We start from the raw sequence: 14835 nt of genomic DNA on the forward strand, positions 1-14835 counted from the left end.
ACCAAACCTCAGAAAGGAAAGCTGCAGTGAACCTATTTGTATGGCCGCCTGTCTTAGGTGAGGATTACATTCAGGTTTTGTTTTCTAACTGAGATGTTTAGAACATTTGAATGATTTCACTTTAAAAGAAAACATTACAATTCTTTAGCACAATCACAGTATTTAGCCACAGAGTGACACTATGCTTTAAGTACAATAATAAAAAAACAAACATTAGACTCATAGGTAAATCTAATTTTAGCTGTGCTTTTTTTTCCCCACTTCATAATCTGAACAGAGTTTTTAAACAGGGTTTGTATTTTTATTTTAATGCTGTATAAATGTAGCCTAGTACAAGTCCTGGAGTTAGGAGAGCCCGCCTTAAATCTGACCCTGTTCAGAGAGCAGGGGTCCCTTAGAGGTCAACAGGATCAGTTTCTATGTTCCTGGACCGAAGATCTTGTTTCAAGATTTTCTCGCAATATGTTTTGAGTTATAAGCAACGAGCAAAAAACAAACCATCTTTCAGCTTTCAAGAGCAGTTGACTGCTTACCTACATAGAAAAATACCGAAGTACCTTCTAAAACACTATAATAGAGTATATTATAGTATTTTTTAATAATGGTGTGTGTGTGTGTGTATATATATATATATATATATATATATATATATATATATATATAACAAACCCCAAAAGGATGCAATATAGGCTGACACAAATCTTATAATTATGTGTTGGATGGTATTAAGCAGAGGATGGAATGTAAACAAATGCAAGAGCTGATAGGTAAGTAAGTCAAAGTGGACTCACTGTACAATAAAGCTCATTTCATTTTGTTTCTGTCTCTCAACACTACATTCCGTTCCACACTATCTACATTTTTGTTTTACAGCAAAGTTCTTTTGAGATGTTTCCTTAACAAGAACAGCACTTCAAAACAATTAAGTGAATAATTAAGAGAGTAATGAACGAGAGCGCAGAAGTAGAATAAACAGGGGTAATGAAACATGTTGAGGCTTGAAGACATCTTGTTTAAATGTCTCAAATCTTGGAATCAGGAGGCAGAGAGTTCCAGGAAAAAAAATTCCCAGCGAACGCAGTGACTGCAGGTTATTGCTACAGATATTCAACCTGTAAGTTTATAAACTGGAGCTAGGTGGTTAATGAAAGGGTTAATGCCTTTACCCTTCACCTCTGCGAGCATGGGGTTGAATCAGGCCTAGCTGCATGGAGGTCCACAGAACAACTAGTTAGTTAGTCACATTACTCCACAAAATGGCCTCATAATTCAGCCATTGCAGGCATTATCAAAAAGGAAAAAGAGGCCAAAGGACCAACAAATCAATTCACAAAGTGGTTTACTTAATGGACTGATACACATGAACTTAATTGCAGTAGCACCACTAGACCACTGTGCCTCTGCTATTGATATGTGATTAGAATGAATTTACCTTGCTTTGCTCTACCTGTGCCATATAATAGCCTGACCCTTTACTTGACTATTGGGATTTCCCATTGTTTACACATTACATTTTCTGGCAGTTGCAACTGGAGTGATGCTTCAAAACAACAACAGCAATATTAGCATGGTTTGCATATCTTACAGAACCCTCTCATAGGGTGTCTCTTATTAAAATACTAATAAGCTGTGGAAAAAAAAACATGGGTTTTTAGCATGCTTTTAAAACTATCTATGACAACTTTTGGGCAATGAATCCTATAGATTAGTAATGGTAACTGCGAAACTAGGTTCCGCCAACAAAAATAACAATAAACAAAACAGATTGGTTTCACAAACCCTAAATTGCACTAATCCTGGACTACATAATGTTACCTTTGGGCACTTAAGATTAGTGCTAATGGGAGTCTGTGAAACCAGCCGTATGTATATAAAAATTCCAACAAATTTAACACAGGTGGACTGAGGAGAACAACACTATAGAAATTGTTTTAGCACCATTTTTAACTAGTTTAGCTGTTCAACCCTAATTTGATTAACCTAGAGCTTCAGATCCAGAACTGGATTCCTACAGGCACTTGGACCAGAGCCAATGAGTGCATGCATACTCGTGTGTTTCTTGTGTAAGAGTGAGATGAGATCCCGTTTGGACCATTATGTTCTCAAAACAAATACAGAAAACATAAGTGTATTAAGGGAGAGCCAACATTATGCGTATTGTGAACTTTATTTTTTTTTTTAATTGCTATAATAATATATTATCTTTATATAGCCTATTTCATAGTGGACCACCATCACAAAGTACTTTACAGGTAGGCTGTGAACTGTGCATTATATGCAGAGTCACTTACAATAGGATATTGATTTGATATCTCATCTGTAGGATGGAGCACAAGGAGGTTAAGTGACTTGTTCAGGGTCAACCAGTGAGTCAGTCAGTGGCAGAAATGGGATTTGAACTGGTGACCTTCTGGTTAGAAGCCCTAGATTTTAATCACTGGACCACACTGCCTCGTTGTGAATTTGGACATTAAATACAATGGTACAGCAATTAATAAAGTGGATAAACACATTACGGAACCTGGAGAATTAAATAATATCGATTATCTTTTACATCAGTAACAGAGAACTTGAAGGCTAAAAACAGGGCTGTCTGCTTATTTGCTCTTATTGTGAAAAATGGTAGTCCTCAATGGTGTTTACTTTCATTAAAACCAATATAAAGTAGCAGAAATTGCATACTACAAGTTATTAATTATTTGATCAACTGTACTTGGAAGTGGACTTATTATATACCTTCTACTAAAGATAGTATTTTAATTACTGCAAATTCCAATAATCTGTTAAATATCCGATACTGAGAGCACATATTTTGTTGTTATTTTACCTTTAAGCCATCCCTACAATAAATTTACATTTCCTGCATTTTCTAAAGCTGGCACTGGAGTACTGGCCTACAGGAGACTGCACCTGGGATGAGGTAATCTTTCACAACAACATGCTGGAGGCATAGCGTCTTGCCCATGAAGGTGAAGAGAACAAATGCCTCTTTTTATGCAACACAGATTTACCCTTCATAGCTTTCACTATATTTAATTTATTACAGCCAGTGATTAATCTATAGCACTCCTCCATATTATAGGCCAAAAGTGTAATACTACTCATATAGCACCAGTCATTTGTATTGAAGGTTTGACACAATATGTTTTTCCACAAAGACTGGGCCCTTTCTTGTTATTTCCTTGGGATTTAACTAGGAAAATGTATGAGAAATCCAGGGCTCTTACAAAAAAACAAAGAAAGAAAATGTGCTTGTTGTCTTTTGTTGCTCTGAACACCATTTGGGTAAAGATACACAAGGGATTACACTTGTGTTTAGCTCCAAGTGATTCTAGCAGGCTATTCTCCATGAAATTACAGAGAGGTAAACTTTCTAGAAAGTTACTTTTGAATAGCTACATTGTGCAATGTAATTTTACAGTTTGCCCGCAGGGGTTTCACTGCTTTAAAACACACCACAATCTGGCACATATACTCCAATTTAATTATGTATACAATAACATTTTTGGCATAAGGAAAAAAGCTTTGTTTGCATATGTTGAGATCGCCCCGACAGTTAAGCCAATAGATTTTTATTATAAAAGGGGCTATTGCTGAAATACCTCATTTCATACACCCCCCCCCCCCCCCCCCCCCCCCAAGCAAATACAATATAGTAATAGCATACAAATTGAAAATGATGATCTAGTTAAAGTATTATAATTAAGCCAAACCATTTGATAATTAAAAGATAATTCTTGACAGGGTCTTATCTGTTTTCCAAAGGCATCGTCACTGTGTAAATGAGCCTTGGGTAAAGCAAAAGACAGTAATGATTAATGGCACTAGTCTAATTCATTGTTAACCTTTGTAACAGATCAATCTCTCCACAATCCACAAAACCAATGTGGAACACTCGGCCTTTATTAAGAGAAAAAAAAGATTATGAAGGTGATTTTGGCCCTGGTCTGAATGCTGAATTGGATCCATTTATTAATAACCAGTGGACTGGACTGGAAATGTCAAGGCTGAATATCTCTTGAGCATGGTCCATTCAATTAAGAAATCATTTATTACAAAATAAACAACAGGGCAGAGAAAGCATCCCACTTAATCAAATAAGGATTAAGTTTGCAGACTACATAGAAAAATTCACCTCTGCAAAGCATGCATTACAGAACTCAAGTCATTATTGCTGGCTGAGGCAACTTTGATTCGAACCAGCACAAAGACTACATTGATGATGAGTGTATGTTGGTTTGGTGAGGGGGAGATAACATGAAACAGTTATGATTTAACCATTTAATTCTCACTTTTGAGAAAGAGAATGAGCTGTACTGCTGGAAAATAGTTATTGCGCCGAAGGAACCACCCAAAATTTCAGCCTAATTCTATGCTGTCTTAAACTGTTTCTGTAGAAAAACAGATAACAATGAGTAATATAAGTTCAATAAAGTAATTGTTCAAAAACCTAATTCAGAAAGTACAAATTTAAAATCTTGAAATAAAAATGAAGCTCTGAAATGCCAGGACTGTAAATACATTCATCATTTTTAAATATAAGGGGGTTACTGCTTTCACTGAAAGACTTCCTGTCTATATTATATATAAATAAATAAAAATAGGGGTGTAACGATTCATTGTGTATTGACAAATGATACTTTATTTTGCACATCTTGTTGCTTTGCGATACAAGGCCAAAAGCACAATGCAGCACATTGTAGATCATCAAATAGTTCTTGAATGAAGTGTTTTACGGCTGGAACGGATATTGGTTTTACTGCTTTAGTGCTTATGAAAAAGGAGACAATGGTATAGGCTAGTCTAGCAGAGCTGGATCATGATACTGTACCTCAATTATTCCCACAGTACAATACAGTATATAATCTGACAAGAAGCACACTATACAATGTTGTATGCACCCAAAAGTTTGTGTACTTTGTTTTATTTGTTGGCCAATTAAAGTTCTCAAAACAACCCATCTCTCTTGTTGGTTTTCTCATGGATTAATACAAACATGTTCCACTTAATACTTTAATACAAAGGTGACCAGTCCACACTCTGCAGCGACAAGCAGTTTACATTTCAAAAATATACAAACTACACTGAGATGAATATTCATTTTAAGGGATTCAACTTTTGAAACGCTACATTTTTTGTAAAAATGTGGACGAACAATATAACTTCTTATTGTGCGTGAAACTGATTTTTAACCATGGACAAATGTTCTAAATGTAATTTATGCACAAAGTATACACACAGAAACGTGATTGGGCAAAAGAAACACTGAACATTAGGAAACATTAATCATTTTTTACTTTGATATAGATTGAAATTTAAAATTAATACAAAAATCAGTAAATGTGCAATGGCTCCAATCCAAAACAATGTGATGATACTGTTATGTGCTTTTAGGAGGTATGCACGTCTTGCAAATTGGTCACTGCATAGTAGAAAGGGCAACAGTTTAAACAATTTATATAAATGTAAAGATGAAACTGAAGCAAATTAAATCAAAGAAACCTGCAGTGCCATGACTAAATGACAAATTCGTAATATAATGAGGAGGACGCACAGAGTAAAACAAAAACACTCAAACCAGCTCTGTGACTTTATTGGATGGGTGATCACTTGAGTTCTATAAATATCACTGAACTGTGTACAGTTAAACCTTAAACATTATGCGAGGAGAAAAAAAATGTACCGACAAAAAAGTAAAACAAAAGGCAGGCTTATTGTGGAATATTTCAATTTTCATTGGTTTTTCTCCAGCTTGTGTACACAGAAAGCATCATTCTTTAGAACTCCCCAGGGAGTGTGAAAGTGACAATCACCCATCTCCCTCAAGTATCATTTTTTTTGTTAAAAATCGCAAAAAAATTACACTGCACGTCTACTTAATTTTATTTACGTGCATGTAGCCTTTTTAAATCCTAAAGCGCATTTTCATTTATTTTAGATTTTCATCATTCTAACTCTATACCCATAAACCAGAGGCCTTCTCAAACAAAGAAATTATCAATTTTTCAAGCACATGGTAACATTTCTCTTCTTTCAATGGCTCAAGTGTCACCTAGATTAAAAAGCAGAGGGGGGGGGGGCAGGAGAAAGGGGGAGGGGGAGAGATGGAGAGGAACTCCTAGTCAGGAGACAAGCACTCGTGTATTCATACATTAAGATCTACACAAGTTTGTTTGCTGGTGCAGGGTTCTTTTGCACTAGGCAAATTGAAGAGGTGGAAAATGCAAATCAATTCGACTGTTTCAACTCCCCTTGCAGAATGACTATGTTCAATTTCTCTGCGCCCTCATTAAAAGGAAAAAAATATATACTTTGCACCAGTCCAACTTTTTGGAGCCTTGCCTGGTTAAGTTTTTTTTTTTTTTTAATTTTTAATTTTATTTAAAAGTTCCCAGAATTCAAGGCTGGGGGATGAAAAGATGGAATGAGTGTCCTTTTATTCCATCAATCCCCATTCCATTTTTTTTTCTAAAACCCAGTGCTGCAAGGACAAAGAAAGCCATTTCAGGCAAGTGTTTTGTTTTCTTGATTTTTTTCAAAAAGATAAAAGGATAAAAGGCGTTGGAAAAGCTGTCTCTGGAAAAGCAGGGGGGGGGGGGGGGGGGGGGGGGTCTTGCAAGAGAAGTTGGGCAGTGTTCTTGTTTAGTTGCAGTTTGTTTTCGTTTAAGAGCTCTACGGCAGGTCGACGTGGCGGTAGTACAGCAGATATGCTGTGCGCTCGGCAGTCTGCTTCACCACCTGGTACTGGTTGATCACTTTCACTGCCTGGTCATCAATGCGCAGCCAGCCATTAAGACCGATATGGAAGACATCCGTGGTGTAATGGCCGCCGGTAGCACTGTTCCCATGATGATAAACAACTGTGAAAGAGAAGAAAAAAAAATTAATACACAGTACAAGGATGGGTACTGCGTTAACAAAAAAAAAATGCAGGATTATTTCATGATGAAAAATTTGTTACGTAGTAAAGATTGTTATAAACCGTTCAATATCAAAATGGAAACATTGGCAATCCATTTTCAGGTTGTTAAAGTTTTTTCAATCTTCTTTTACTTTGCGTAGATGGCAGTGTAAACATTGATACATAATCTGTGCAACTTTGTCTGTTCTTTCCTACCTCTTATGAGATACTTGTAAAAAGGACGATGTCATTTTATTCCTGGTGATAAACATGTTAATAGGTAGGGAAACTAACAAAGCTAGAAAAAACAAAAGGGTTTGTCTAGAAGAGGCCACAGTGAGGTACATCCCTTACACTCCTCTTACACTGTTCCTGTCACACACACACGGACCACAGTCTAAATGATGGCAAGTTGGCTTTGCAGAGCAAACATAGTGCTGAGCTCCTCTGTAGATGGTGTTGACATTGGGCCTAGAGGTCCTGCAGTCAGCACATGTTAAATATCAACACAGCACCTTGCTGCAAGCCTGCTGGAAAAAGTACACTTTCCTTCCCTCCATCCTGCCAGCCACCCCACAGAGGATTAATTTAGTCCTTTTATTATTTAATAATAATAATTTCTTAACAGACACCGTTACCCAGGGCAACACAAAGAATAACAGTAAAATTAAGAGCAAGATACAAAATACAAATGACTTCAGTCCTAATAACAGCAAATACAAAACACAGCACGATTTGATATCTGGGCAGCTCAAGAGCAAGTGTTAATAGTTAAGTGTTGATAGTTTTCATTCTTTACATAAATATTGCAGCTGTCCTAACAGTAGTTCAGTCCGTCATTTTCCAAATGCCTTTTTTTCAAATCAACCCCTGTGCCCAAACCCATGTCACAGGACAAACAAATTGTGGTCTGAAATCAGAACAAGTGAGTTACTTTGGTTCTATTGTAAACGGGAGACTTCTACACTACACAACAGTGACAGCATTTGAACAGTAGATTGGACTGATAGGCACATAAGGGTTTAATTGATTATTCTAAAATTCAAGACCGTCGGCTTGTAAAATAAGTACCTATAATAGCCCCCCAAAATAAATAAATAACCCTAATGGGCCATGTCAACAGTAAAAATGTAATACTAAGATATAGATCACCCACAAAAGGATGCAATAAGTGAAACCACTGGTGTGGCAAACTACATTTTACTGTAACAATTGACATGATAGATTACAACTCAACTGTTATTGGTTCACCATGTAATTATAAGCAAAGGAGGAATACACACCCAAGAAAATTAAGCCATGTTAGCTATGGTCTCTCTATCCCTTCAGTACAGATGGGTAAAGGAATAAAAAGCTTCAATCCAGGGAAAGTTTATTGGATTGTTATAGTTATTGTTTCCAAGGGTTGCCATATTAATTACAAACTAAAAGGTTTATTTTGTTTAAAACAAAACTAATGATAATTTACATCCCAAAGCAAAGGTGTATCGAGACCCCTAGATCAACTGTGGAACTTTTTAGGTGTTTCGAGACCTCTAAATCCACTGTGGAGCTTTTTTGGTCTATTTGGACATTTCAATCAGCCATGCACGCTGCAGGGGAGAGAAAAAAAAAAATCTTTATCAGATGAAAATGATAGCCTTTATATAAAACTACAGGTCTTCACAAGGTGGTGAGGTTTAAGCACACAGCTGCCCATTTATTTTGGCAATTTCCATGTTAAAAATGCTCCTCTTTTTTGCAGATTTTTCATTCTTTGCCCTCAAATAAGCAATCTGGACAGTTTTCAAAACAATACTATTTTTTTTTTTTTTTAAATACACACTATTGTGATTGATAACCAGAAATACAATATTTCAATAGAACTTAAAACAATGTGTTTACAATTGTAGCATTACAAATATAGATCACAACAATTACATTATATATATATATATATATATATATAGGCAGCATTATAATATAACATAATACGTTATACTAACGTAAGACGTATCACTTTAGAATTTTTTTTTTGTGATAGATTTCAAAGCAGACACACTTCAAAATCAATGTTAATGTCTATCTAGCACATATACATCAGAAAACGTGTGTCGCACATTTTCAAATCATGTCATATACAGTATCTTGCCCAGTTTCAGGCACAGGTGTATAGCACTGTTACATAAATGATCTGAAGAGTAGGTACAATAAATAGGTTGTTTTGACCAGTACCAAACCTGTAACACCAACAAACAAAGAATAAAACAAATAGATCTCTGTAGATACACAGGCATCCACTTTTCACTCTGGGCTGTGTATATACAGATGACTCTGTCCATCAAGCACATTTCTTATGGACTGCTGCCATCTACCAGTAAAAAAGAAAACTGCATAAACTTTTACAATAGTTTTTTTATTTTTTCATTGATGCATGTTAAAGACGTGTTAAACTTTGCAGATGCACTCATAAGCGCCTGCACGCTATTCTCACAGTAGTGACAAATTTGGAAATCACAGGATAAGCAGCTGGGTGGTTAAGAAACAAAAACTAACCAAGGACTGCTCTCAAAGTAAGGTCCATTATTTCATACCGAAAAGGATGATAAGAAGTCCCAGCATTACAACACTTCACCTCTCAAATCATCCACTTCCTGCAATATGTCCTCCTACATTAGAACTGTTGCTTTAAAATGATAAACTAATGCAACACACTGTACAGAGAGCAGGAGGCTCTGCAGCCAGACATTATTGATTTAAGTTAGGTACAGTAGTCTCCGTGTATAGGAACACTTCACCTAACACCCTTGTGGGGAAACTGATCTCTCACTGTAAATGCTCTGCCAAAAGGAACATGAACTTCAGTTAAAAACACCTTTTTCACACCGCCAGCGACTCGTTCACAACTGATACAGTACTGTTTTGTAACCTGAGAACACTTAAATTCAAATAGCTTATTCAATCTTTTCAAATGTGACTTGTCATCGCAAGAGTGAGTGCCTTGAGGCACAAATATTTCCAGGAGTGTATGGAAACTTTGGTAGGACATACAATCTCTGAACTAATCTACCTCTGTTCAACAATAAACTACCGCTGCTGAAGAGATTAAATCAAGGCAGATAAACTGCTAGGGCAGATATGCAACAGATTACTGTACTACATAAAATGACCAGTAAATAACAAAGCAACCAAAACGTATATACCTGCAAAGAGCCTGTAGGATCGTTGCCCTTTGAAAATCTTACTTCGCACTCCTGGTGAGAGGAGATCTGGAAGGAACAAGAAAACAAAAATATTATTATTAGAATATTTTATATTAGAATTACCTCTTTGAATAATTGATGCCTTCATCAGTTCAGGTTATGTGGGGTATACTGTACCTCAATTTTTTCTGTGAAATTTATTGAAAATTTACTCGGAACCAAATCAACAACAATGTCTCAGTTGTCTTGACTAATTTGTAAAAAGTAATTTGAAATATTACTTAAAAAAGTTCAATTCCCACTCCTCCTCAATGGCTGTGCGAAGCTGCTGGATATTGGCAAGAACTGGAACACGCTGTCGTACACGTTGAGCCAGAGCATCCCAAACATGCTCAGTGGGTGACATGTCTGGTGAGTATGCAGACCATGGAAGAACTGGGACATTTTCAACTTCCAGGAATTGTGTACAGATCCTTGCAACATGGGGTCGTGCATTATCATGCTGAAACATCAGGTGTTGGCGGCGGATGAATGGCACGACAATGGGCCTCATGATTTCATCACGGTATCTCTGTGCATTTAAATTGCCATCGATAAAATGAAATTGTGTTCATTGTCCGTAGCTTATGCCTGCCCATACCATAACCACACCGCCACCATGGGGCACTCTGTTCATAATGTTGACATCAGCAAACCGCTCGCCCACACGGCGCCATAAATGCTGTCTGCCCAGTACAGTTGAAACCGGCATTCATCCGTGAAGAGCACACTTTTCCAGCGCGCCAGTGGCCATCGAAAGTGAGAATTTGCCCACTGAAGTCGGTTACGACGCTGAACTGCAGTCAGGTCAAAACCCTGGTGAGGATTACGAGTATGCACATAAGCTTCCCCGAGACGGTTTGACAGTTTGAGCAGAAATTCTTCGGTTGTGTAAACCGTTTCATCAGCTGTCAGAGTGGCTGGTCTCAGACGATCCCGCAGGTGAAGAAGCCAGATGTGGAGGTCCTGGGCTGGCGTGGTTACACGTGGACTGCGGTTGTGGGGCCGGTTGAACATACTGCCAAATTCTCTAAAACGACGTTGGAGGCGGCTTATGGTAGAGAAATGAACATTCAATTCTCTGGCAACAGCTCTGGTGGACATTGCTGCAGTCAGCATGCCAATTGCACGCTCCCTCAAAACTTGAGACATCTGTGGCATTGTGTTGTAACAAAACTGCACATTTTAGAGTGGTCTTTTTTTGTCCCCAGCACAAGGTCCACCTGTGTAATGATCATACTGTTTAATCAGCTTCTTGATATGCCACACCGGTCAGGTGGATGGATTATCTTGGCAAAGGAGAAATGCTCACTAACAGGGATGTAAATGAAATTTGTGCACAAAATAAGAGAAATAAGCTTTTTGTGCATATGGAAAATTTCTGGGATCTTATTTCACCTCATGAAACATGGGCCCAACACTTCACTTGTTGTGTTTATATTTTTGTTCAGTGTATTTAAAAGGACACAGCACACAGGCAGGCACCTTTAGTGTCAGTGCTAGGGGATCAGAAAAAAAAAAAATAGAAAACAGAAACCTCTTGTTTATCTAGTTTGCAGGAAATAAATATGTTCAACAGCAGTCTGCAGTATTTTGTTTAGCAATGACTAGTTTTGGAGAAAGTGAGTATTTAACAGAATACTTGGGTGCACTGCATTGTATGAAAAAAAGGGTTTTAAGAAATAAAATGCAAGTATAAATATTTTTTGAAGATGCAAGCCCACTTTAAAAAAAAAAAAATTAAATTAAAAAATTAAATTAGCAAGCGCTGTACATGTATATATACAGTGCCTTGCAAAAGTATTCAGACCCCTGACCAATTCTCTCATATTACCGAATTACAAATGGTACACTGAAATTTCGTTCTGTTTGATATTTTATTTTTAAACACTGAAACTCAGAATCAATTATTGTAAGGTGACATTGGTTTTATGTTGGGAAATATTTAAGAAAAATAAAAAACTGAAATATCTTGCTTGCATAAGTATTCAACCCGTGCTGTGGAAGCTCCCAGTTTGCACCGATGAAAGAAACTGCCCTAACGAGGACATAATTACCTTACCATTGGCCTCCACCTGTGAACCATTAAAGTTGCTGTCACATTTTCTGGATAAAAACCCCACTGTTGAAGGATCATTGGTAAGGCTGTGAATCTGAAGGAAAATGAAGACCAAAGAGCATGCTACAGAAGTTAGAGATAAAGTAATACAAATGCATAGATTAGGGAAAGGGTACAAAATAATATCCGTGTTTGGATATCCCAGTGAGCACAGTTGGATCAATAATCAGGAAGTGGAAGCTGCATCACACCACCCAGGCACTGCCAAGAAAAGGCTGTCCCTCAAAACTCAGCGCTCAAACAAGAAGGAGACTTGTGAGAGAAGCCAACAATCACTTTGAAGGAGCTACACAGTTCAGTGGCTGGGAGTGGAGTAATGGTGCACCAGTCAACCATATCAAGAGCTCCACATAACACTGGCCTGTATGGGAGGGTGGCAAGAAAGAAGCCGTTACTCAAAAAGTACCATCTGAAAGCATGTGTGGTTTGCCTGAAAGAATGAGAGTGACCCAGCTATGATGTGGGAAAAGGTTTTGTGGTCAGATGAGACCAAGATAGAGCTTTTTGGCCAAAACTCAAAGCACTGTGTGTGGCGCAAACCTAACAACGGCCCGTGCCTCAAGACACACCATCCTTACAGTGAAGTATGGGCATGGCAGCATCATGCTGTGGGGATGCTTCTCATCAGCAGGTCTGGGCATCTTGTTACAACTGAAGGAAGAATGGATGGAGCAAAATACAGGAAAATACTGCAAGAGAATCTGCTTCAGTCCACTAAAAAACTGAAGCTTGGGAGGAAATTCACCTTTCAGCAGGACAATGATCCCAAGCACAAGGCCAAAGCAACATTGGAGTGGCTCAAGAACAAAAAGGTGAATGTCCTGCAGTGGCCCAGTCAAAGTCCTGATCTCAATCCCACTGAGAATCTGTGGCACTATTTGAAAATTGCGGTCCACAAGCGTCGTCCAACCAACCTGAACAACCTGGAGCAAATCTGCCAAGAATGGGCCAAAATCACTCCCACACTGTGTGAAAAGCTGGTACATACTTACCCCAAAAGACTTAAAGCTGTTATTGCAGCGAAAGGTGGCTTTACCAAATATTAATGTGTGGGGGTTGAATACTTATGCAAGCAAGATATTTCAGTTTTTTATTTTTCTTAAAAATATTTCCCAACATAAAACCAATGTCACCTTACAATAATTGATTCTGAGTTTCAGTGTTTAAAAATATATCAAACAGATGAAATTTCAATGTACCATTTGTAATTCAGTAATAATTGAATTGGTCAGGGGTCTGAATACTTTTGCAAGGCACTGTATATATATATGTATGAAGATCACAACCGAGTTTACAGTAGCATACGATCTGCATCATTTACTTGCTTGCTCAGCTACAAATCTCATTTGCTGACCTAAATAGATACATGTAAATGCTGCGTGCAACACAACCAAACAATTTACAGACACTCAGATTTGTATCTTCAGTGCATGACACTATTTGATAGAAATAAAGCGGATAATCAAATGTGTTTTTACATCCATTTCCATGATTTCACAGACTATTCAAATGATCAATTTCTGTGGCAATTCTAGCCTTATTAATAAAGCTTGTTTTAAAAACAGAGGATACCAACTACTTTTTAAGGGAATTCTTAAGGGTCAAGGGAATTCTTTATTCCCGATTGACAGTTTAGTTTTACATGTTCTGCTGGGCACTTAAACAAGATGTTAAATATAAAGACATCATAGGTCAAATTTAAAAAGGTAACTAAATTAAAATGACAAGGCATTAGAAGAAAAAGAAAGTACCTTTGCTGATTTCCAGATCAACAGGGTACTCTATGTTCTTGATCAATTTCTGGCACCCTCCAGTTTTCTCATAAACAAACCGCTTAAGATGCAGGACCAATACAGGGGGAAGCTCTTCCAAAGTAACTCTCCGGCTGATCTCAATCTAACATAAAAAACAAAAAACACACACAATCCATGAATATGAAATTCTCCACAATACCACATTCTTGACAGACTGCTCATTTAAGTTAATATACATAGAACTGAAGAGCAGAGGTCTGGGGGCATCTTACCTTCTAAATACAAGGGGACTCAACTATTTCAGTAATTGAGCTTTTTCCAAGCCAACCATATTTTTGCTGCCAAATCCTCAGCTCAACCCACTAAGACAATACTGTGCCACACTATCCTTAACTCTGACCACTGCTTTGAAAGACTAAATCCTTCTACTTACTGAAAAAGTGGAAGTTCATAGTAAGGAATGAGGTTCTTCCAGCACAGAACACTCAAGCCCTTTGGTTATGCACAAAGCAGGTACAGAACAAGTGGTAGCACAGAACACTGCAGAGCTTTACACAAAAATAACAGAGAGCACAGGGCAAGCTAAGCAGCAGAATAAATGACAGTAATTTAACTCCAGTTCACCAGGACAATTAAGTGCGCCATTAAAATCAGCCAACCCCCCTCCCAAACACTGTCTCTGCATGTGTGAAAAAAGAAATTCTATTTGCTGTGTCCACCTGGACATTGTTCCTCAATTATAATTGATCTAATAATAATTGATTCCACAGGGAATCAAGTTCTTCTAGTTGAGCAAAACACTATGATCTAAACCAGATGCAAAACAAAATAAGCCAGGTA

The 14835-nt window shown here is 37.5% G+C and overlaps 1 protein-coding gene across 2 annotated transcripts in view; it reads right to left on the minus strand.

Annotated features, from left to right (window-relative positions):
• Positions 1 to 5068: 5068 nt before the first annotated feature.
• Positions 5069 to 14835, minus strand: part of LOC121325162 (ubiquitin carboxyl-terminal hydrolase 10-like) — a 36418-nt gene continuing 26651 nt past the window's right edge. For both annotated transcript variants that reach the window (XM_041267480.1, XM_041267479.1), the window contains exons 12-14: positions 13993 to 14137; positions 10084 to 10149; positions 5069 to 6860 (exon numbers count right to left, since the gene is read on the minus strand). In XM_041267480.1, the coding sequence (XP_041123414.1) occupies positions 6673 to 6860; positions 10084 to 10149; positions 13993 to 14137 (399 nt within the window). In that variant the 3' untranslated portion in view covers positions 5069 to 6672. The remainder of the gene's footprint in view (positions 6861 to 10083; positions 10150 to 13992; positions 14138 to 14835) is intronic.

Source organism: Polyodon spathula, chromosome 13, assembly GCF_017654505.1.
Source record: "Polyodon spathula isolate WHYD16114869_AA chromosome 13, ASM1765450v1, whole genome shotgun sequence".
Classification (NCBI taxonomy): domain Eukaryota; kingdom Metazoa; phylum Chordata; class Actinopteri; order Acipenseriformes; family Polyodontidae; genus Polyodon; species Polyodon spathula.